Consider the following 23647-nt stretch of genomic DNA (forward strand, 5'->3'; position numbering starts at 1 on the left):
CTGTGTGAGTCTATGAGTCTGTATGTGACTGTAGGAGTCTCTGTGTGAGTCGTTGGGTCTCTGTGTGAGTCTATGAGTCTTTATGTGAGTGTGGGGGTCTCTATGTGAGTCGTTGTGTCTCTGTGTGAGTCTATGGGTCTTTATGTGACTGTGGGGTCTCTGTGTGAGTCGTTGGGTCTCTGTGTGAGTCTATGGGTCTCCAGCACACACATTCTGTATAATTGTGCGGTCGCATTTAGTACCCTTGTTCAGTAGGAAATCACTCAGTCCCCTCAGATGTCCCTTCCTCCAGTCATCTGAGCTGTTGACTCCCTGCTCCAGTTTTTAGTTCAGGCTCAAACCCATATTTTCAATTCCATGTCAGACCTCCTCATTCTCTCTAAATATAACGTAAATATTCCCACTTTCTGTGCCGTGTCTTGAGATGCAGTCGCATTTAGACACAATATAAATCCACATCGTATCACACGGAGACCCATCGACTAACATAAAGGCCCACAGACTCAAACAGAGACCCGTAGACCCACATGTAGATCATAGGCCTATGCCTGACTTCATCTTGCTTTCTGTAACATGAATATCGCCTTGCTGTGCCGGGTCTAGAGATGCGGTCGCACTTCGACACTGTATAATGCCAAACTGTACCGTTTTGCATAATATTATCTTTTTAGCCACAGGACAAGGGGGGGGGGGGGGGACTCACTGACGATGCCTCATGTGGGCATCCACGATAATGCGCGAGAGACAGAGTGAGAAACTATAAACAGCTCTTCAAAACTTATAATTGTATTTTACCAGGTAAGGCCCACTGAGCTATATTGCTCTCTTTCAGAAGAGACCTGGCCACAAATGATAGCTCAACGAAGTTGCTTATCACGTGGAAATATATAGCGGACAAATGCTCTAAACGCGTGATGTTGATTGTAAATGTGGGGGGAAAAATCAGAGGACCCGGAGAAAAATTCACGCGACCATGGAGAAAGAGACACGCAAACTCCAAATATACAGCTGGCGTCAGGGTCGGGATCGAACCCACGACCTCCTGTATAGCTGGCGAGGTGGTTAACATCTCCTAGCCACCGTGATGATGATGAGAGAGAGACACGCAAACTCCAAATACACAGAAGGTGTCAGGGTCAGGATCGAACCCACAACCTCTTGCATACTAGGCGAGATGGTTAACATCTCCTCGCCACACACAAGGTGTCAGGGTCAGGATCGAACCCACAACCTCTTTCATACTAGGCGAGATGGTTAACATCTCCTCGCCACACACAGAAGGTGTCAGGGTCAGGATCGAACCCACAACCACCTGCATACTAGGCGAGATAGTCAACATCTCCTCGCCACACACAGAAGGTGTCAGGGTCAGGATCGAACCCACAACCTCTTTCATACTAGGCGAGATAGTCAACATCTCCTCGCCACCGTGGCGCCCGCCAGACACTGCCTGACTATCCCCTTACCAACACCGGCCCGCCTATTAAGGGCATGCAGACGATGCTTTGCCCAGTCACCCATTACAATTCACCCAGCCCTAAGTACTTACACTAGCGTTTGTATTTTAATTATATTTAATCATAATTATTACATCCCTTTAACAGCACGCTGTTGCTCGTGGGAGTTGTTTGACCAGACGTCACCACACTGGTCAATGTGAAGAGGTCAAAGGTTGTCGACATTGGCTGGCCCGGGGGAGGGGCGGGGAGAGAATGTTGTCTGAGACTTGGTTCAGATCTCACTCCCCTGTAAACAAGGTCAGGTCACCTGGTTCATCGTGGTTGTTTAACGACACTTCAACCCAGTGTCGGATTAAGCTAGTTCGGGGCCTGTAGCATATGTTATGAAGAGGCTCTAAATACAAAAAAACAACTAATATTAAAACACAGATTTTTTTTTACTTGCATAGTAAAGTATTGTATTTTTTCATTTGATGTACACCCAGATAATATAAATCGCTAACCTCAAACACCGCAGTCGTTCGTAAAAGTTTAAGGCGGTATAGTTCTATAGTAATAGAGCAAGTGCAGAATCTCTAAACCGGAATTCTTAGCTTGAAAGCGTTTAGCGTGGGGCCCTTGAAAGTGCGGGGCCCGTAGCTACATATGTAGCTACTTGTGCTACTAGTTTAATCTGCCACTGATCAAAACCACGGTGGTCCAGTGTGAGTTGGTGAATCGGGCAGGTTCGTCCAGGACTTGCTTCTTGGCGTCGCTCGCCTCTGATCGAACTCCTACGTCGCCGGGGTTCATTGCAGCCATCGCTGCAGATTTTGTTTTGTTCGCAGGCTATTTTATTAATCATCTACAGCTGCCGGCGTGCGTGCAGCGGTCAAAAAGCGTCTGACGGGGCAAGGTGGCAGTGCCTGGGAAAAAAAGCGGGTGGCCTGACTTTTGACAAGAGGCTGCGTTTGAAGGGTTTCTCTCAGCTGGTTAAATAAAGGGCTTCATTCAGTTCATTCGTTGATTGATTTTTCCGCTTGAGGGCAAAATGTGAGGCCGATAACTTCTCGGATGGTGCGGCTTTTAAACTCAAATGTCAGTCTTAACTCGAGTTAACTGTTTTTCGTGTCGCTGCAGCCCCTTTGCTTCCTCGCATTTTACACTTGACAAGTTCTATCAGAACTTCACCCGAGATGTTAACGTTGTTTGTTCAGGAGCCGCCAAATGCGACGGTATGCAATAAAATAAAAACACGGCCTGGTAAACAGGATGCCTGGCCGGCCTTGTTTATTCACGCGTATTATTTGTTGTTCATTATAATATTATTGCATAAGTGCAGTGCTTGCACCCACTGTGTATTATGTCCAGTATATGTTTTTTTTTACTGCAATAACCAGGGCAGGTTTTGGAAATATTTGTTCGTACCGAAGGCCTAAAACGACTTTCAAATAATATTCTTTGGGTCATACGGTAAAGTCACGTAGATGGTTCAAAGAAAATAACGAAAAACTACGACGTTTCGATCACAACACAAGCGATCGTCCTTCTGATGATGATCGCTAGTGTTGTGATCGAAACGTCGTATTTTTTTGTTATTTTCTTTGAACCATCTACGTGACTTTACCGAAAGACCCAAAGAATATGAATTCCTGCAGTCACGAAAGCTTTAAGTCGCGACTTTGAAATAACTTTCGCGGGCGACACACACGTTAACGCGCACACCTCGGTGGTTATCGAGTAAAGGAATGCCAAATATATAACTTGGGCTTACCTTTAGAGGTAACCGAGCGTTGCAGCTAAAGTTAGAAGCACAGGGTGGGTGGGTTGCCACGTTGGAAATGTGTCACCTCCCACTCTACTACTTGGGGTGCCACGGTGGCGAGATGTTAACTTCCTCGCCTGCTGTGCAAGGAGGTCGTCGATTCGATCCCGATCCGACAGCTGTACATTTGGAGTTTGCATGTCTCTCTCCCCGTGGTCGCGTGGATTTTTCTCGGGGTCCTCCGATTTCCCCCTCCACATTTCGAAACACGCTTTTAGAGTATGTGGCCGCTGCTATACATTTCCGCATGATAAGAGAAACCACTTTCGTTGAGCTATCATTTGTGGCCAGGTCGCTTCTGAAAAAAATCTACACAGCTCAGTGGGTGGAAATAATTTTTTTAAAATCAAATAACTCAATTGAATTCCTTCCAGTCACAAATACGAATCCTTTGCGGGGCCGTTTCAAAGTGGTGGGCCCGCTCGTTGCCTTTGGGCCGTTATGAATTTAAGTGGCGGCCCACGGACTGTGAGACGTTTTTACACGCTTTCATTTAACTCACTCTGTCAACTCACTGATGAATTGATGAGTTAATGATGACGTCACCCTGCTGCTACTCTATATAAGACCGGGAGCCAGAGCAGAGCCTCACCATTCTGGCGAATTGCCCGATGATTCTGGATGCAATTACCAGCGAAACGTCGTACTCAAAAATTGTAAATGTTGTGGTTTTACGCTTCAACACACCGGTGGGCTAAAGCAGTGAACTATTTGTCTTTTGTCAACGTGACACTTTTTACTGATTGGCCGTGTCGGGTGGTGGAGGGTTACGACACATTTATAAATAACGCGATCTAAACCCAAAAACGTTGATTATGAATAATATTGGTCGCGAAAGCCTACGTGTTAAACTCACTCTGTCTGTTGTTGTATCCTCAAATCTTGTAACTCAATTTTAACCCACTTCCCAATGTGGTATCGACTGCAAACTTGGTATACTTATGTCATACTGATGACAATACTATATTCTATCATAAAAAATAAAATATTTGTAAACATTCTTTTGTATATGTTATGTTTCCGCTTGGGTCTAATTGTCCACGATCAACTGACGTTGGCTGTAATTGGCCACGGTCCCTGACGTTATAGCAAGCTTCGGGGCCACTTCCTTAAGTCGTGGAGTTCTTCCATTACTAGTACATTTCATAAAAGCGTATTTTAAAGAAAGTTTTTTTTTTAATATTACTTATTTTGTTTGTTTACCCACTGGCCGTACAGGACTGGGGTGCTGACAACAGAACTGTTTGGATGGGGTGGAAAGATTTCAACCACCTTTGACTTCCTCCCCTTTGGTAAAGTTTTGAAGAAAATAAAAAGAAACAAGCTATGCACGTGGACTCTAGACTCGTGTTTAATCATGTGGCGAGAATTGGCTAACATCACATTGTGGTGTACAAAGTCTTTTTTTTCCTCAATAAAAAAGAGGAACAAGGGAAGGATAATAAGGCGCCTTGAGACGTCGAGTGAGAGGCGCCTTGCCAGTGTAAATGTCGTAACAGCACAGTATTTTATTAATTGGAGTTAACAAAAGGTGGTCAGGCTTTCGAGCGCGCAACAATTTGCGTGGACGACGACGGCGACGAGGAGATGTATCTGTTCTCATTTTTTTCATCATCGAGAATTTACTTGAAGCTTCCGTGACTCTTCTTGGTTCTTTCGGTAAAGTCACGTAGAAGGGAAATAATAAAATAATTAAAATAAAACATAATAAAATACAATTCTCACAACGTTTCGGCCACAACGCAAGCAGCCGTCCTCAGGTGAAGAACAGGTCTGTCGGAAAGACAGCGTCCGAATGAACACCACCAAGCTTGGAAGCGTATATGGTGTTCATTCAGACGCTGTCTTTCCGACAACCCTGTTCTTCACCTGAGGACGGCTGCTTGCGTTGTGGCCGAAACGTCGTGAGAATTGTATTTTATTGTATTTTATTTTTATTATTTCCCTTCTACGTGACTTTACCGAAAGAACCAAGAAGATGAATCCCTGCAGTCACGAAAGCTTTAAATCTAAAAAGCTTCCGTGACCGTTGGAATTCATATTCTTTGAGTCTTTCGGTAAAGTGACGTAGATAGGTTCAAATAATAAACAAAAAACTACGGCGTTTCGATCGCAACACAACAGCTTCGCCTTTAGTGGCTTTCCCTACCTTCTTTTCCCACCTGATGACGACCGCTTGTGTTGCGATTCGAAACGTCGTCGTTTTTTTGTTGTTGTTTTCTTTGAACCTATCTTGCGTGACTTTACCGAAAGACCCAAAGAATAGGAATTCCTGCAGTCACGAAAGCTTCAAGTCAAGATTTAGAGAAGAGAGAGAGAGGACGGGGGGTGCGGTGGGCATGCCCACGCGTGCCTCGGCGCGTCAGGGGCGAGGTTTGCCGCATCAGGGCATGGCTTGGGCCACACAGAGTGGAAGATGGGGGGGGGGGGTTCACGGGTGGTGGTGGTGGGGGGGGGGGCACGTAGGGTGAGGGAGGGGGTGTGGGTGGGGCCACAATAAAAAATGTGGGGGGCCGGGTCGGCTGGAGTGGTGTGGGTACATCGAGTTTGGGGGGCTGCGGGAGTCGGGGGGGCCCCTGGGGGTTGGCACGGATCATGCGGAAATTGGGGGGGGGCAGGGAGATGCAGATATCGTGGTCGGGGGGAGTGCTTAGGGACGGGTAATTCTAATGGTAATAATAATCATGCAGATCAAGTTGCGTAGTTTGAGTTTGAATGTTTCTTTAATTCATATTGGACCAGCAATAGCCCAAGCACAAACCCAAAATATCCGTCCCGAGTTAAAGAGCCAAAGCGATGGAGTCCGTCCCAAGCGTAATGGTCAAGTCAGAGTGGTCCCCAGCGGATAAGAAAATCCCCGGTCAGTCGATAACATCAGCAACAACAACGAGAAGCCAATTGACATTTAATCTACAAGGTGAGTCCGGCTCCTGTCCGGTGTGGAACTCGAAACTCGAGGTCATTGACTTCCGTTCACCCACTTTGGGGGACTCGGATTTACCAGGGTGGCCGTTCCATCTCCTCCGCACTTTGTTGAACCCGCCACACCGCACAGGTCAAAGCATGGGGTGGAAAAAAATAGATTTTTCCAGCGGCAGGCATCGGGTTTTTTCTTTAATACAATTAAACCCGATTTCGGGGAATTAAAACCTGCTTTAATGAATACGAAACTCTGATCCAAGGCTTGGGCTGCTTCCTCGTCGGTGCTGCTATCGTACTCGGGGGGGCCGTCGGGCACGGGGTAGTCGTAGAATGCGGCGGGCAGGTTGGTCTTGATGAACACGAGGAGCTTCTCCACAATCGTGGGCGCCAGTGAGTTCCTTAGCTTGGAATGGATGAAGCCCATCGTTGAGAAGTGCGGTTCTGCAATTAGAACCAATTAAACCGGATTTCTCCCAATCTCAGATGATCGGGTTTAATATACAAAGACAATTAAACCCGATTGTAAAGATTGTAAAAAACCCGACTGTGCCACTCTTGGGTCAAAGCAGTTCTCTTTCCACGCGTTCTGCATCGCGCACAATGCTCTCTATCTGCCTTGGAATTCACTCCTCCGATCGTCAATTTTCCCACACGCTCATAAACTCTTGCGCAATGCAAGAAACGTGTCAACTCTTTATTCCTTGCAACTATGAGAGCGCCGCTGGTTTCAGGTCGCTTGATGTTTTGGACCATCGGGTCTCTGCTCATAGCACTGGACGTGAACGGGGTTCAGTGTGGGATTGAGACTGTCGAGAAATATGGGATGCCGACGATTTGACAGCAGACGCTCATGGAGACACACAAGACCCTTACAGAGACATGCAGACACTAGCAGAGACGCTCGAGGGAGACATTGGAGACTCATAGAAACATGTCGACGCAGAAACGTGCAGGCACTCGTACACATACTCGTACACATTCTGAGACACATGGAGAGACTCGGAGACACGTAGACACTTGGAGACACATCGAAACACACAGATACTCACGATGGACCAATCCCCGCCCCACCCCTGCACCACCCCCAATTACAAAACCATTTCACTGCAGAGGGTTCAATTCACGTGCCACGCCAGAGTCAGGACCTAATTTGGAGGAGCCCTTGACAGCCGCACGTACAACCGCGGCCTTTAAATGAGAATAAAGCGAGCGGCTCCTGCGTCAGAGCGAGCGAGCATGGGGTTGGGTGGGGGGGTCAAGGTCTCACTGGGGTTGTGGGAGGAGGAAGAGAGAGAGGAGTGCTGGGGGGTGGGGGGTAATCTTGGGGGGGGGGGTCCCCCTTCTGACCTTGTACACGGGGGGCAAGTGTGGAAATCGTTAAAAAAAATTGGGAATCCTTCAAATTACGAGCCTCTCCACCAATTTTTGTATTTGTGCCCCATGTGTGGCGGAGGGCGTTGGGAAATGAGGAATGACTCAGGGAGGAGAGTCTCCTGCACAAAGGGAGGCCTGGGACTATGCGCAGTGTGTGCGCAAAGAAGAGAGATGTAATACAATTATACAATGCAGGCTTCGTTTTTATTCAATATTTTTTTTTGCAACCCTTTGTCAGTCCAATGCTGGATGCAGGCCTCCCCCACGCCGACCCTGGTGTTATTTAACGCAGTGCCCCTAAGCAGCGGTGCCACGTGTCCTCCCTAATAAGACTTCTAATTGCAAAAGAGCGCCAGCCACACACTCCTTGATGGTACGTTTTGGCCGAACATCCCGATTATTATTGTTATTACTTACTTCAGGAAGCCTTGCAGGAGTTGGCAGGAGGAACACAAGTTGAGCAATAGGATGACGGAAAACCTGGGTAGGGAGTTACATGAGACAAATGAGGCCATTTACACCATTGGTACCTAATTTGGCAGTAGAAAATATGATAATTGGTTTTTTACCCTTTTATCTGGCAACAAAACTGACACCTTTTTACGAGGAGTCATGTTTGCATAGACCACAATACCTGCAGTCATAATGCAAACAAAAAACACAACTCTGATAATGTGCACTGTCCTTGAAGTTGATTGGTCCACACCCGAGACAGCTTTACTTAGAGCCTAGTCTCACATGGGTTGGACCAGATGACGCCAAAAGGCGCACAACTCAAAGACAATGCACCATCAGAGTATGAGAGCTCTCATACTCAACTTCAAGGACAGTGCATACATTATCAGAGTTGTGTTTTTTGTTTGCATTATGACTGCAGGTATTGTGGTCTATGCAAACATGACTCCTCGTAAAAAAGGTGTCAGTTTTGTTGCCAGATAAAAGGGTAAAAAAACAATTAACAAATGAGGCCCACCACAGCTGTGGTGTGATGAGATCAATCGAGACGACATTGTCGAGGGAGGCAGCCAAAGGCAGAAGGAGGAGCCAAGGACTCAGCAATGTTTGCAATAATACTGTACCTCTTTTTTTCCACTGTAAAACCGAACCATGCCAGCATTGGGCCATTTCAGCACGGGTTTGTTTTTCTTCCACTGGGCTCTTTGCTGAGCCTCAACGAGGGATCTGAATCTGGCTCGGGTCCAAACAGGCCAACGTCAGGACTGATGACATTGATAGTGTATGATGACATTGATTGTGTGTGATGTCAGTATTTAACATTGTGAGGAAGAATAAGAACGTGGCATCACTACATCACATCAGCGCTACTTCTGCAGTGAAAAAAAAAACTACCTTGAGTAGCACAACTGTGGAGACGCCACGTTGTTGTTTTTTTCCACTGCAGAAGCCGAGCCGAGCCGAGCCAACCCACTGCTGTCAACACGCAATGAAAGAGTGGCATTTAGATGAATTGTAAATGCTGTGGGTTTGAAGTAGTAAGTAATTGGCATGCTTTGTTTACGAGACAAACCTTACTAATTGGCCGTGTCGGGTGGTGGCGGGTTTAATGACACATTTATATTTACTCGATCTAAACCCCCCCCACAAAAATACGTTTATTATGCGTGTAGATGAAGTTTCGTGGCTGATAAAACAGAAGAGCGAAAATGATTATCCTCGCCCCCTGGCCCTGCTACAGATTCCGATTTATTTTGATTCCAGGCCAGAGATTCACGGCTTTGGTTCCGGCTCGGCAAATTAGCAAGTGGAACTATCGCCCCATGCCTTGAAGGCCATGTGACGCTGGCACAGCACGGATGTGGCAAGTGGAAATAAAACAAAATTGCTCTGATAAAGTGGAGGTAACTAATTCCAGACATGCCACTCAGTGGGCTGCGTGAAAGAAAGAAAGAAAGAAAAAAACACCTCGAGTGGAATTTTCCCTTTCATTTGCCATTTAAAGCCAGCGGAGCAAGGCAGAGAGAGAGAGAGAGAAAAATGCATCGCTTACTGGATTTTGTTGTTGTTGTTGTACAACCTACCGGATAAAGGGCAGTGGAGGATAATGAAAATGCGGCTGTGAAATGTCCGAGTGTTATTGGGAGGCGTGTGAAGGAGGTTTCTTCGTGTACAGACAGCCGCCACGTGGCGTGTTGTTTGCGATGCACAGCTGATAGTTGCTGTACAGTCACGCTTGCTACTGGACGCCTGCCGCGGTCAGGGGAGGGGAGAGTTGGGTTTTATTGTCCCCATTTCGTATGCATGCCACATGTGGTATCCACAAGGCCCTTTCTCAATCCACTGCTAGATGACTGGGAGGAAGGCCGGGTCTGCCCGCGCCGTGCGGGTCATTGTTGGTAATGGTGGTGGGGGGGGGGGGAAGAGTTACATTGGTCATACTTCACCAATTTGGTCAATGCTGATGGACCATGTAATAATCGTGAACAATTAGTATAAATAAAAAGGGGTGGGTGAGTTAATGGGGGGGGGGGGGGGGGGGTGGTGAGAAGCGCAAGTGTGGAAACAGCATCAGCAGCAGACGCGCAAGTAATAATAATAGTTATATATATAAAAAAAAAAATTTAATAAATCGTGATTTTAAAGCACCCTCCTCGTTCTTCCAACTCAGCCCCGGGCGACCCTGGTCAGGGCAAAGGTGTTTGGTGGAGCCGTGACGTCACGCGACCAGCTGTTCGCGTGACGTCAGAGGGCGGCTGGTGATGGACGCGCGTGCGCGTGGGGTTTTTTTTTTTAATACATTTTTATATTTTTTATTTCTGTATTTTTTTAAGCCTTTTTCTTTGCCGCTTTAGCGTTTTACGTTTGCGTTTTTCGTTTAGTTTTTTAATTCGCCTAAGATTTCCCTGCGGTGTTTACGAGTTGGTTTTGTTGTTATTTTTTTCCACAACCCAAGCTGAAATTAATGAATGAAATGACCGCGCCTACCCCTACCATCGCCCACCCTTCCATAGCCCCCCCCCTCCCCTCATAACGACTCCTCCCACTGCCAACGCTGGCCAATGAGAGACACCGACGCTCGCCGCCTGCGGCCAATGGGCGTTGACCCGCGTGCTATTTTTAGCTGTTGCCGGGTGACGACGACGACCGGCAGCGCCGCGGCGCGGATATCTCGCCGACTTGTAACTTTCCGCTCCGCAAAAAAAAACAACCTTCACCTTAAAAAAAAGATAAAACCAACGGATTCCGTTTATCAGCTTCAAATTGTCACGAAGCAAATATGATTTGGGAAAAAAAGAAGTCTCGCAAAAAACACGCGGAAAATCCTATACCTTAAAAGCATCGCGGGGATTACTTTTTCCCCCCCCTCTCATAACGCCGCTTTGGAAGCTCGGCTCCTCCCCTCGCCCTACGTCATCGGGCACGCCCCCTTCGCCGTCGTCAGCTTCGGGGCTGTATAATGATGAAAAAGTAGTGCCGGAGTTTTGGTTGGTTGGTTGGTGGGTGGGATGCGGCGGCGGCGGGGTGGGGGCGGGCGGTGGGGGGGGGGAAGTCGAGTGCGTGGGGAATGTGGCGCGGAGGAATCCGGGCGGGAGGGCGGGAGGGCGGGCGAGCGGCACCGCCCCCGCCGCGGTATAAAAGCGCGGTGGCGCGCGCCGCCTCGCGCACTCCTGCTCCCCCCCCCACTCCCGCGTGGCGCGCGCGGGAATGAGACGCGGCGCGCGACGGTTGCCGTGACCCCTTCCCCCCCGCTGCGTGCCGAGCAAGCGCCTGAGGTAAAAACCCAGGCACCCACCACTAACACTAACAACAACAACGGAGACATCGACAGACGTCGTATTAACACCGGCGGAGACTTGGGTTTGTTTTGCGTTTTAAAAAAAAAACTTAAAAAATGCCCGTTGATTTAAGAGATTAAATGCGAACGATTTAATCGGCGAGAGGACTGAGGGCTTTTAAAGGGGGTTTGGGGTTGTGGCTGGCACAACGCCGCCGCCGCCGCCTCATCATCATCGACCGTCCGACTTTGAATAGTGACCTACTTGCCTGACCTGACAGCGGTCTCGACTGCCTGTGTGTGTGTGCGACTCAAGTTGTTGTCGACTCGGCTGGACGAATGCGATCGTCGTTGTGTTGCGAGGAGCGAACGTCGCCATCTCGCTTGGTAACAACAACCACCACCACCACGGCAGCCTTCACCGCTACTCGGCAACAACCTCCCCCCTCCGCAAACGTCGTGAGAAGAAGAATAAATGAGCGAGGGTCGTGTAAGTTAAATACGATTGTAGGGGGGGGGGAGGGCTGAGGAGCCAATATATATAGCGATAAAATGCGTTGGATTGTACGATTATTAATTTTTTATTCGGCTACGGTTCGAATAATCTCGGGGCGTCTGCTGATGTGGATTCGGGTCAAGTTTGCCCCTCGAGGTGGGTTTTGACTGCGTGGCGTTTTCCGAGGGTGGATTTTTCATTCCCCCTCTTCGTCTTGTGTAAATCGCACGGTGATTGCGAGTGGATCTCACCATCATCATCACCACCACCACAGGTTCTTTATTACCTCGGGCTGGGGGCGGTTAAATCGTGGTAAAACTCTGCGAGGTGGTGGTTTTGCGGTGTTGGTGGTGATGTGGCAGTAATTGCGCCGCGTCACTGGGTGGTGTAGAGATGTGATGATGGAGGAGGAGTGGGAGGAAGACGCCGCCCCGGCGAGAATTGCCCTTTGCGAGGGGGACGACGACGTCGTCGTCGTCATGTGGAGATCTCGAATACAACGCGGATTTTAATTTTTAAAAAAATAATCGTTTTGTTAACTAAAATAAAATCCTCCTATGCTCGCCTTTAAACGCGGCGACGTATAAAGTCCCCGACGACGATGCCGAGTTTTTTTGTTGTTGTCGTCGCTATGTTTGCTCTCCTTCGAAACGAATCTCGTGAAAAGTGAAAATGACCTTTTTAGTAGAAGAGGAATAGGGGAGAGGAGGAGGAGGAGGAGGTCGCCTCTTGCGTAATAGAGGACGTGGAGGTCACGGCCGCAAACGTGCGCACACCCCCATCACCACCACCACCACCACCCACGGCTTTCACTCACCCATTTGTTCTCTCTCTCTCTCGACCTTGTTTTGTCGCCGTGTGTGTTTCTGTGTAAGCCCTGGCCTTAGCTTTATATAAAAGGGTAGAATTGTGCCGTCGTCACTCACCCCCTATACCTCCACCCCCACCGTGGTCGTGTGAAGGACGAGCAACCACCGTCGTCACTAGGTGGGGTGTGTGGGCAGGGTCGGTCAGCGATGTGTGTGTGTTGCGATGATGATGATGATGATACCCTCCTCCACATTAACACGGATTTACGCCTAATTAAACCGCACGAGAGGCAGCGTGCGCATTCCGTCAAGTGCGTAAGTGCGTGTGGGTTTTTTTCGTCGTCGTCGTTGCGTTGAGAATTTAAACTTTAATTGAGGGACAATTTAACCTACGCCATTTACCTCCACATTAACTCGAAATGGCGGCGTTTAAACGCCCCCCCCCCCCCGCGCGCAGCTGTTATAAAAAAAAACGCGGATTCGGCGTCATTCCTGCTGATGCCTTTTAAATAACGGAGTTATTTTGCCTCACTTATCAAGCCTCCCCCCCCCCCCTCATTATTGTCTCTGTGGTTTTTTTAAAGGGTATTGGTAGGGGGGAGTTAGTGAGTTGGGTGGGTGGGGTGGGAGGTAGGTGTGTGGCGGTGGGTGGGGTGGTGGTGATGGGTGTTGAGGTTTCTTTTTTGGCACCTGCATGGTACAATGGTGCGATTGTAACCCACCCCCCCTCCCCACGAAAGAGAGAGGCTCACTGGGAGGCCTCATGACCGCGCTCAGTTGGCCGCATTATTACTGCGCTCCGCCCCCCCCCCCTATAAAGCCGCACGACTGCAAACCCGAATCCACTACGGCCCGTCAGCTGGTTTCTGTGGGGGCCCCCCACCACACTTCGAAAAGAATGCAGCGTCTAAGCGGGATTGTGTTGAATGTTTTCGAATGCACGCGTGTTGCGCAGTTTTTTGTATGTGTGCACCGCTGACGTGCGCAATTTTTTCTCTGCCCCCCCTCCCACCTCCCATGTGTCTGTGTGTGTCCGCGCAGGGCCAAGTACTTAAGAAAGGCACTGCCTGCTATTTTTTTATAGAAACGATTCCACTGCCGGCGAGAAACGGATAAAAAGAAAAAAGCAATATAAATATTAACTATTTCTACACAAAGCCTGAAAACGCTATAACAAAAGCCTCCAGTTAACCAAAAAAAAAATTATCACGTTATACTGATAAGCAAATAAACATTTGAAACGACCAGTAAAGCAAAAAAAAGGACTAAAAAACATTAAGCCATGCAGTTGGAGATCCAAGTGGCACTCAATTTCATCATCTCGTACCTGTACAACAAGCTACCACGACGGCGAGTGAACATCTTCGGGGAGGAGCTGGAGAGGCTGCTACGGGAGAAGTACCGCGGCCACTGGTACCCGGAGAAGCCGTACAAGGGCTCGGGCTACCGCTGCGTGCACGTGGGCGAGGGCGCCGTGGATCCCATCATCGAGCGGGCAGCCCGCGAGAGCGGCCTGGCTCTCGCCGACGTGCGCACCAACCTCCCCGGCGAGCTGAGCGTGTGGATCGACCCGGCCGAGGTGTCCTACCAGATCGGCGAGAAAGGCCCAGTCAAGGTAATTCCCCCTCGAGGTCTTTGTACCTTGCTGCCTCCCCCACACCACTGGGGAGCACTTGAGGCCCACGCAGCCATTTATTTGTACCCCCCCCTCCCCACTTATCCTGCCCGCATCTCTTGCCATTAACCCGACTGACTTAATGCAAGTGCTGAGGTACAATAACATTACTAAAGGAATAAAAAAAAGACCGCTTAATGGACTTCGAGTTGGTAACCACGTTTAAGGCATTTAATTAGAAGGAAAAAACGCATTACTTCCCACGTGAATTATTAATGCAGCCTCTTAAGAGAAAATGTAAAGTAGGCTTATGATTTAGGCAAAGGCCCTTCAAAGTCAAATGAAACCCTGAAAGACCTTGGCCCATTGTCACTGTAAAGAGAGGCTATAGCCCACAGTGTTTGGCTGTATATATTTGTCACGAGGTGGTGTAAGTGATGGGAGGTATTGGGTTTTTTTATTTGCATAATATTTGCACATTTTCCAAATACGCACGTGTACACATATATTGACACAGCCGTCGTAACTCCTGGGTAGTATGCAGTTTTGGGTAGTATGCAGTCGTAGGATGGACATCCTGAATGTCCCCCGGTGCAAGAGAGGCAATGCTAAAATTGAACACGTTGCAAGTCTGTGCTCGCGAGCAGTCGGCAACACTTGTACTCAACCAAAATGCAAGCCGCGAGATAGCGCAAACGCAGGGAATACGTTAAACGCATTAGGGTTGGGGTTTGCACAAACAAACCCACACATCGGTCGAGCGTGTACCGACACGTAAAATGGCAGCCCCGTAGGTTGTTTTCAGACCCGACTTGCGTGCGTGTGTGCGTGGTTTGCGGCAGAAAAACGTGGGCAGGGCTGGCTGGCAAGGGGTGGTGGTGGGGGGGGGGGGCTTCTGTGTATTGATTACAGTGGAAATTTCCATATGGCGGCCAAGCACGGCACTACTCGGACAATTTCACTCGGTTGATGATGGCGCTTCTGCCGCTGTTGCACATATAAGGCCATGTACTAAAGTGGAAATGGACACTGGAAATGAATAGTAAATTTCGCGAAGTGCCTGCGTGCAGAGCTTGCATTTAAAATTGAGCTTGAGACGCACGAGTGTGCCAACAGTATTGCAATCTGTTTTTAGTAATGGGCGTTGCTAAAATAAACCTGCTGGTGGTTTTCCTATTTCCTGTGCTGGTGGTGTGTGACGGGCACCTGTTTGTCATTGCGTTACCAGCAGTTTAGATCCTCATACCATGCACCATTTAACCAGCTGCAAATAGATGCGGTCGTGTTCAGTACATCGATGCACTTTCACCTGTCACACGCAGTGACTAATAATACCGTTTTCCCATCTTCCACCGTCAGGTTCTCTACGTGGAGGAGGGAGGGGAGACATCGGGTGACCTGGACAAGGAGGTCATCAAGAGCAGCTTTAACCCAGAGGCCCAGGTCTTCCTGCCCGTGGGGAACACCGCCAATAATGGCAGCGGAGGACCCCCGGGGGATGCGGGGGGCACAGGGGCCCCCGGTGTGGGAGGAGGGTCCTCCCACTCGGCATCGCCGTCCCCGCCGTCCGTGAGCCCCACGTTCTTGCCACGCGCCAGCACGCAGCCGCTCACCTTCACCACGGCCGCCTTCGCCGCCACCAAGTTCGGCTCCACCAAGATGAAGTCAAGCGGACGGCGCGGCGGTTCGCCGGCCCAGGGCCCACCAGGGATGGGCAGGCCCCACCGCCCCATCGGCACCCCCGCGCTCTACGGAGGCCAGCCCAAGTCGCCCAACGGCACCAGCGGGCCCTACTCGCCGCCGGCTGCCAGTGGCGCGAAGGATGTGCTCTTCCCCGGCCTGCAGGGCCTGGCCCCATTGTTGGGCTGCGAGGCACCGTTTTCGCCCAGCCCCGCCACTTTCGGCACTGCGTTCGACCTCTTCCCAGCGTTCGGGCCGCTGGCTGATAAGCCGTCCTTTCTGGAGGGAATCGGCCTTAACCTCGGCCCCCTGCCCTACTCTGCCCAGCCCCTGCAGCCTGTCATAATGGCGAGCTAGGCTGCCCGAGATCCTCTTAATGTACACACCCACACATGCGCAGGGGGTTAGGGGGAGCTTAAAGAGGCGCACAAACGTTACTGCCATGTGTTTGCGCTGAGATGTGTAAAAAAAAAAAAATTGGGCCCCACACATTTGGGCTCGGCTTTGCTCTTTGCGTGCAAGCAACTGGCTTAAGTCCACGGGACAGAAGTCGGGCCAAAAGTTAAGCCCATATATCAACTGTGTGACGCCACATTGGCACACTTGTTTGGATGTCAAAAAATACATATGCTGCTCTTCTGTAATTAAAAAAATATATTTTTTCTTTTTTTCTTTTGGTTTAACTTTTGGCCAAACTCGTACGACAGGGAGCAGCTGAGCCGGTCGGTCGCGTCCCCCCCCACCCCCCACCCCCCGAGGAGGAGTAGGAGACAAGATGTGTGTGCCTCGATGCCTGCAGCTGGTGTAGAGCAAGGCCGGGCACGTGAATGTATCCCGTGTTGAGCCCTCCGTGGCTGTTTGCCACCAGGAAAGCCATGTGTGTGCCACCTTTCCTGCAAGGGGGATGGGTGATGGGAGAGTTGTTGGGGGGGGTGTGACTGACTTGGCAAGGTGATCCAGTAGAGTATATATGTCGTGACTGAATGTATATGGAAAAGGAATCGGCACTAATGCAAAGAAAGACGAGTTTGTGGGTCTATTTAAGAAGTTAAAACATAAAAAAGAAAAGAAAAAAAACTAAAAAAAATTGCACAGTTAATTTATTACCCTGTTTCTACGACACGAGAGAACATATTGTTTCTAAGTGGCATTATTGTTTATATCTTTTCTACCTAAGCGATGCTCAGATTGTCACAGCTTTAGTTTTTTATGAGTGTAAATCCTGCGCAGGGAGGCACCGGGTCTCCAGCACCATGAAGCCGATGGTGATTCTGTATCAGAGGAGAAAAGATCCCTTGCTTTTTTTGGGAATTATACAGAATTGTATTTTTTTGTTTAAAATTTGCTATATATTCTTGACGACAAGAGATATTTCTATGTGCAATTGTGCAATACATGATCGCATTAATTTATAGTATTGAGTCTGTGTTCTGGGTCGATGAAGGGGTGTAGTTTTATTTACCATGTTTGTATTAAAGAGCATTTAAAAAAAAAACACGTCTCTCCTTGGTGTCATTTCTTTTAGCGTGGCGTTATTTTTGCGTTTTACGATTTAGGGTGTGAACATTTCACGTCATGATTTTTTTAGCTTGACTGCCTCGTTAAAAAGTGTGCTCCAGTGGCTCCTCGGGATTGTCACGTCGGGTTGCTTGTGAAATTCCATCTGGCACTGAACGTGCCGTGTTGACATATTTGGTGTTACCGCATATATATTTGTAATACGTTGCGTTGCGGAACGAGCGAATGTACATTGAACTTGCAACAGCTCCCGACCTGTTTCTAAAAAAATATCGCGTAGTTGGTAGTCTTGTAAAGGTCCGTGCGGGTTTTGTGCCCTACTCATTGTGGTACATTCCATTCCTTGTTTGTGTCACGGAAGGTGAGGGCGCGCTGGTCCTGCGTGCTCTGAAGAGGGGCTCTCTGTGGTCTAAAGTCTACAATGACTTACGGCTGTTCTTTAAACAGTAACCAGGTCATATCCTGGAAAATGGAAAAAAAAAGCTACGTTCTATTTATGTTTTTAGATAAAAATTTGGCACGGAATATAGCGTCCTGACGAGAGTGGGTGGATATAATTGTAATGGCGTAATACGCAAACATTACCGACACGGATTTTGATATGTCGGTCTTAAGCGGGCGTGGAGAATGTCCCAGCTTTGAGTGACCTCTGTCCTGGCCGCTTTTATAGCCCTCGGTAATTGCCGCGCCCATTGCATAATGGTAAAGCTTTAGCAACGTGCTTGGAACATTCGTACAACGCTGTTTCCGTATTGCATTCCTTCCTTGAATGCTTTTGTTTGTCTTGCCTCCATGGTGAACCAAGAACACAGTATAAACCCCGATTACAGGTATTGATTTAAAAACAATGAACATGGTAAGGTAAAGACAAGCCCCCTACACTTTCTGCTGTCCAGGTTAACAGCCGATGTCGGTGTATCCCTAATGCTGTGCTATGTTTAGATATAAGCGTCTAAAGGCTACTACGTGCGTAATCGCTACAATGGCGTTTAACCCGTCAACCTCGGCGCGTTCCAGATTATTGTCCGAGCAGCATTTCTTCCAGCAAAGCCCACGTTGGTTTCAATTTAACCGAGACTCATCAGCGCGGTGTGGCGAAGACTCAAGCCATCGCCACCGGATGCCCCAGGATAACGTGACGACCGAAATAGAATTTCGGTAGCGCATGGCAAATGCCTAAGGTGTTTGGTGTGCGTGCGTGCGTGCGCGCGTGAAGCCTCGTGCTCTGAAAGTCAACAAGTTGACGGGATTGGGAGAGCGCTCGCAATCGTTTCGCGATGGAGATGCGGGGGGGGGGGGGCTCGACCTAATCGCCAGCCTTTGTCGGGTGCAGCGTCCAAATTTGAGCCCCCCCCTCCCCCCCCCCATAGAAAATGGTTCAATCGGTTGGCAATTTTCCACCGCCTCCGTCCTCTCTCGAACCCCCACCGCCGTTCGTCACGCGTCTCCCGCAAACACCGCAAGCTTTGCGTGCGTCAGAAGCGCATCGCCCACCCCGAATGCGGGCGGCATTTTTCGGATGTTTTATCATAAACATAGGGGCGGGGGGGGTGGTGGTTCCTTGAAGCGCCCGCGGCGCTGCGGCTGCGTTTGAGAATCAGCTGTTGGGAGGTCGCGTTCGATACCGGTCACGGAACATTCCGTCCTGTGCTGACTTAGGGGTTAAATTCCAAGCTACGATCTCGTTTGGAGGCTCTGCGCTGCGGGCGTGTGGGCGGGCGTGTGTGAGTCTGTCTGGTTGCGTGCGTGCGGCTATGCGTGTGCGTGTGTGGGTTTTTAAAATCACGGTTGCTGAGCGCAGGCCTAAAATCGCAAAGCAGGTACAAAAAAAACCCCAAAGTTTAATACGTGTCTTGAGTGGAGTGAGGTTATCAGACCTTGGGGCAGAGGAAGTGAATTGCTAATCCGAGCAGTGCGATGGATAACAGCAGAGACGTGTGTTGCCCTGCGGTGCAGCACCTAACCCGATGCCAGAGGGTGTGGTTCCGGAGATACAAAGGCGACCGTGCGTGCTTCTGGCCACACAGCACGCTGCGGTGTGCTGTGGGCCGTCCCTAACAGGTGCTCGCTAATCGCACTCGCCCCCGACAACTCGTGACAAAATGAGGAGCGGGCGGGTGGTTATTTTTACGTGCGCAGTGCTTGCTGCTCAATGTATGCGCACGCGGGCTGTTTGTGTTTTTGTCTCTTCTCACGTACCCGGCCAACCACACACAATCCGGCTCAGCTGTTGCTCCGGCGAATGTAGCCGTACAACGCACGCGTGGCTCACTCGTAGTTTGTCCTCGGGAGTCGTTTTGTGATGAGCTCGCAACTCCTCCCGATTGGTCCCCCCCCCCACCTCCACTTTCTCCACCTCCTCGAGGCTTGTCAGATCTCGCGTGGTGGACGTATCCTGGCCTAGCTGCATGCGCGGCGAGGTGGACACGAAGGGGTGGACACGAAGGGGAGGAGGAGTTCACGGTTCCATCACGTCTGGTCATGGTGGTCAACTGTGAAGCCAGGCTGGCATTGTGCCGTGCAAGTTTCCGCGTGATTTAGGGTCGGTCAAGCGTAACGCGCGAGCCGATGTCCATTGTTTACTGTACTTTGTTATATCGTCACGTGATGCCAGGTGGCCAAGAGATGACAGAGCAAATGGTTGAATCCATCCGTGCGGAGCTGTGTTAAATCTCCACGTTCGGAGCTTTCCTCTTGTCCCGAGAGATGGCAGCACTATAAATTGACTGAATCAATCTGCGCGGAGTTGTGTTAAATCCATCTGTGCAGAGTTTTGGTTTCACCGCCAAGAGAGATGGCAGTCGAGGAAATGCTTTTATATATCCGTCTGTGCGGATCATTGTTGAATCCATCTGTGCGGAGCTTTGCTGTACTCCCCCATTACAGTCTTCTTATCAGCTGATTGATCTTCCAGACGTGTATTAGCCGGCAGCAGCAGCATCATCAGCGGCCCATTCTCAAAGCACGCACATCTCTGGGCCGGTCGCATCAGCAGGGCGAGATAGCGTGAACAAATACGACTGGCTCGGCAATTATTATTTTTAGCAAAGAGCAACCCCCCCCCCTCCTCTTAGGGTTGAGGCCTCGGTGATAAATTGCTATCTTTGTGGTTCCCTGGAGAATTCACAACGTCACATTGGGTGGATATTGTGTAATGCGCTGTGAGAGATTTGCGATAGGGCCTCTGCACCGGCGCGCAACGTGCTCTGCTCGTTAATTAGGTCAATTACCAATCGCGCCCGCCCGCTCGTGCGGCGTGGGGGGTTGTGGGGAAAGAAAGAAGGTGGAGGTGGGGGCAGCGTGGGATTATCCGTGAGCCGGGTGCGCACGTGTTATAGCAATTAATTACACTGGTCAACAACAACAAAAAACTACATTTTTTTCTGGCCTGGACTTTTGCAGCTCTTTTAGACTAATTTCAGGGTGCCGATTCCAAATCTATCTCAGATTTGCTCTATCACATCTCATTTTTATGCTATCGGCATACCATATTTTCATTGATTTTACCCGAAATTTACTCTGTCACTTATGATTGCAAGTTGTTGCGAGTCAGTGACTGCTTTAGTGTTAAATATGGTGCTGTATTTTTAGGATAGTGTGTTTATAATATCATTTAATGTAGATATCCACATTTATTTAATATTTTTCTTCTGCAGTTTTTATTGAAAATGCAATATTTGATATCTCAAAAACCTGATGTGATAGACAAAAACTGATGCCAGATTTGGAATCAGCACCCCAAAATTACCTTAAAACCGTTGGAATACATTATGCCAGAAAAAGTGTGTGTTGACCAGTATTATCATCGATCAGGCAACATCCACTCGGTACAGTGACTGAAGATCTCACACCATGACCCCCCCCCCCACTACCACCTACGATCACCTCCGATTATCTCAACCCCCAAACGGCCCACCCCACGCCGACAATTCCTAAGCAATCCGCCCGTGTTGTGAAGACTCTGCCCACGCAGTGTCGGTCAACCAATGGGGTATGTTGACCGTATTATCACCACGCTTGGCAGTGCGGGTTTGATGAAACGGTGGTGGGGATGGGATGGGATGGGGTGGGAGGGGGGGGCGGGTGCTGAACCGTTCCTAATATCACTCGCCGCTGATGTTGTGATGGCCATGGGCGGGAATTGAATTCGGGTCGCCAGATGATTCACGGCACGTGGCGCGCTACCCAAATTTTTGCCAAATGCAGCACGCAGACTTTGGGGACCAATATCAGTCATGATAAAGTGACAACCTTACTGCTTGGCTGTGTCGGGATCTAATTTGTCCAGATTTGAAATATGCCCGACGCGAATTACTCGATTGGGATGGGACATTGCAATCATCGCCTCCCCTACCAGCAGACGAAATTCCCGGTTTGCAGACCAGGTGCTGAGTCGCCTTGTGCCGCACAGGGACATCTGGCACTGGGGGTGCCCTTTCAAATGTATCTTCAGATGATATGTAAATCGCTCTCGAGACGCTCTGCTCTATATAAAAAAAAAATGATGATCCCGATTAACCACTTTGCCACAATTCCACCGCATGTTGGTGTACAGAAGAACTCACTAGTGGTCCAACCATGGCCGGAATATGTCCGGAGTTGTGGAGGAGAAAAAAAAAGAACGAATTACAAGCAACATACGTTCATCGTGTTCGGTCGTTCGTCAGTCCACCGCTGGATGGAAGCCTCATCGAGCCTTATCGCTCTGTGGCGATTGTTTTGACCACACTTCCCCCACGCTGGTCCGTGTGCGTTGGTTGAAAGGGGTCAGTCAGGACCGGGTCGAATATCACTCGTCGCTGGTGCGTGCTGTGGCCGAAATTGCAGGGTTCAATGTCTCATTGCGCCACCAACCACTGCGCCACCGCTCTCCTCGTCGTACAACATACCGTGCACTAATGGGAAGCAAAATCGATGCTTAAAGGCGCAATTTAATGTATTTGTTTATTGTGGTGCTGGTCCATTGGGAGCCCGAAGCAGAAATTCTTTTTTGGGGTGTGGGTGCGTGGGGCTTCTTTTCAATTCATGAAATCCTCGTGGAACGATGGAACAGATGTGGAGAATATAGACACGCCTAGCGAGATTCGGAGAAATGCAGATAGCTATGGATTGAAGAGATGTAGACACCAAGATAGAGATGGGGGAGAGAGAGAGATACACATGTTACATTTTACCAGGATCTGAATTCCGAGCTGATATTCGATGCACCCTCTTATTTCGTCAATGATCCCAGGATCCCTTGAGTCACTTGGGGGGGGGGGGGGGGGGCAGTCACACGCTTTTTGCTTCGTTCCCTTTTTGTGCCTCGTGCCGTACGCGTTATGAGTCGATTTTGAATCAATGCGATGTTAGTGACGTGTCCCCATATTGATCCTCACAACATCCACAGCCAGCATCTCAGCAACCCCACGGCCGGCGCGTTCCGCCCACACTGCTCGGGTTGGTCCTGTGATGTTACTAATAGCCCCACCGCCGCCTCCTTCATCATCATCAGCAGCATCATCAGCAGCATCAGCGGCAGCAGCAGCGGCAGGCCTTGGCCGATCCACTGCTGGACCAAATCCTCTTCACGACAACGACGCCACCACCCCTGGCGGTTGACGCCCTTTCATTTTACCCAGGCAGGCAGACCCTCAAGGCGTGTTTCAGGAGCGGTCCTGCTTACACGAGGATGTTTGACGCGGGCTCCACTAATAGCGGTGCTGGGCAGCACTTTCCTTAATTATTTTTGCAGCTTTTTTTTGGACGGTGTGGGGAGGGGGGCAGTGGGGGGCGGAACTGTTCGGGATAAAAATAAACTTTAGTGGGGGGTGGGGGGGTCCACCTGCTCGTGGCTTCAGTTCGGGGGGTGGGGGAGAGTCCCACTTTCTGTTGTTGTTGTCGTGGCTACATTTACATCGTCTCTGTGGCCGGGTCAACGATCACACACTCGCGCGCGCTCACCCAGCCCACACCCCACACGGTACCACCCCTCGCAGCTGCTTGCGGCTCCACGTGTCGCGTGACAGGCCACGCGCTCATCAGAGGACAACCCCCACCCCTCCCCAACACCCCCCCCCTCTTCCCCTGCTGCTACTGCTGTAGCTGCTTCGATGGCAGCAGTAACAGCAGCTCACCACCACCACCACCAGCAGCCCTCCAATTTGAATCGCCGCGTCACCAAGGAAGGAAGCCAACGAACACAGCCCTGCCGCCCGCTCGCCCGTCAACGCCGCCGCACTGCAGCATTCGCTCCT

General features: G+C 49.7%; 1 protein-coding gene and 1 long non-coding RNA gene across 3 annotated transcripts; one reads left to right on the forward strand and one right to left on the reverse strand.

The window, feature by feature from the left end:
- Positions 1-6453: 6453 nt before the first annotated feature.
- On the reverse strand, positions 6454-9665 carry LOC133340693 (uncharacterized). Its single transcript, XR_009754930.1, has 3 exons — positions 9600-9665; positions 7978-8040; positions 6454-6627 (listed from the first exon to the last, which is right to left on the reverse strand). It is a non-coding gene; the product is annotated as an uncharacterized LOC133340693 (long non-coding RNA).
- Positions 9666-11147: 1482 nt separating this feature from the next.
- LOC133340623 (protein Tob1-like) lies at positions 11148-17388 on the forward strand. Of its 2 annotated transcripts, none has more exons than XM_061548996.1 (3): positions 11148-11291; positions 13640-14213; positions 15573-17388. In XM_061548996.1, exons 2-3 carry the CDS (start codon positions 13881-13883, stop codon positions 16248-16250), a joined length of 1011 nt encoding a protein of 336 aa, XP_061404980.1. In that variant the 5' UTR covers positions 11148-11291; positions 13640-13880; the 3' UTR covers positions 16251-17388. The 2 variants fall into 2 exon arrangements, with proteins under 2 accessions (XP_061404980.1, XP_061404982.1); XM_061548998.1 differs by lacking the exon at positions 11148-11291 and adding an exon at positions 11759-11783.
- Positions 17389-23647: the final 6259 nt, after the last annotated feature.

The sequence above is a fragment of the Lethenteron reissneri genome, chromosome 10 (assembly GCF_015708825.2).
Source record: "Lethenteron reissneri isolate LAM-NWPU_2019-01 chromosome 10, ASM1570882v1, whole genome shotgun sequence".
NCBI classification, from domain to species: domain Eukaryota; kingdom Metazoa; phylum Chordata; class Hyperoartia; order Petromyzontiformes; family Petromyzontidae; genus Lethenteron; species Lethenteron reissneri.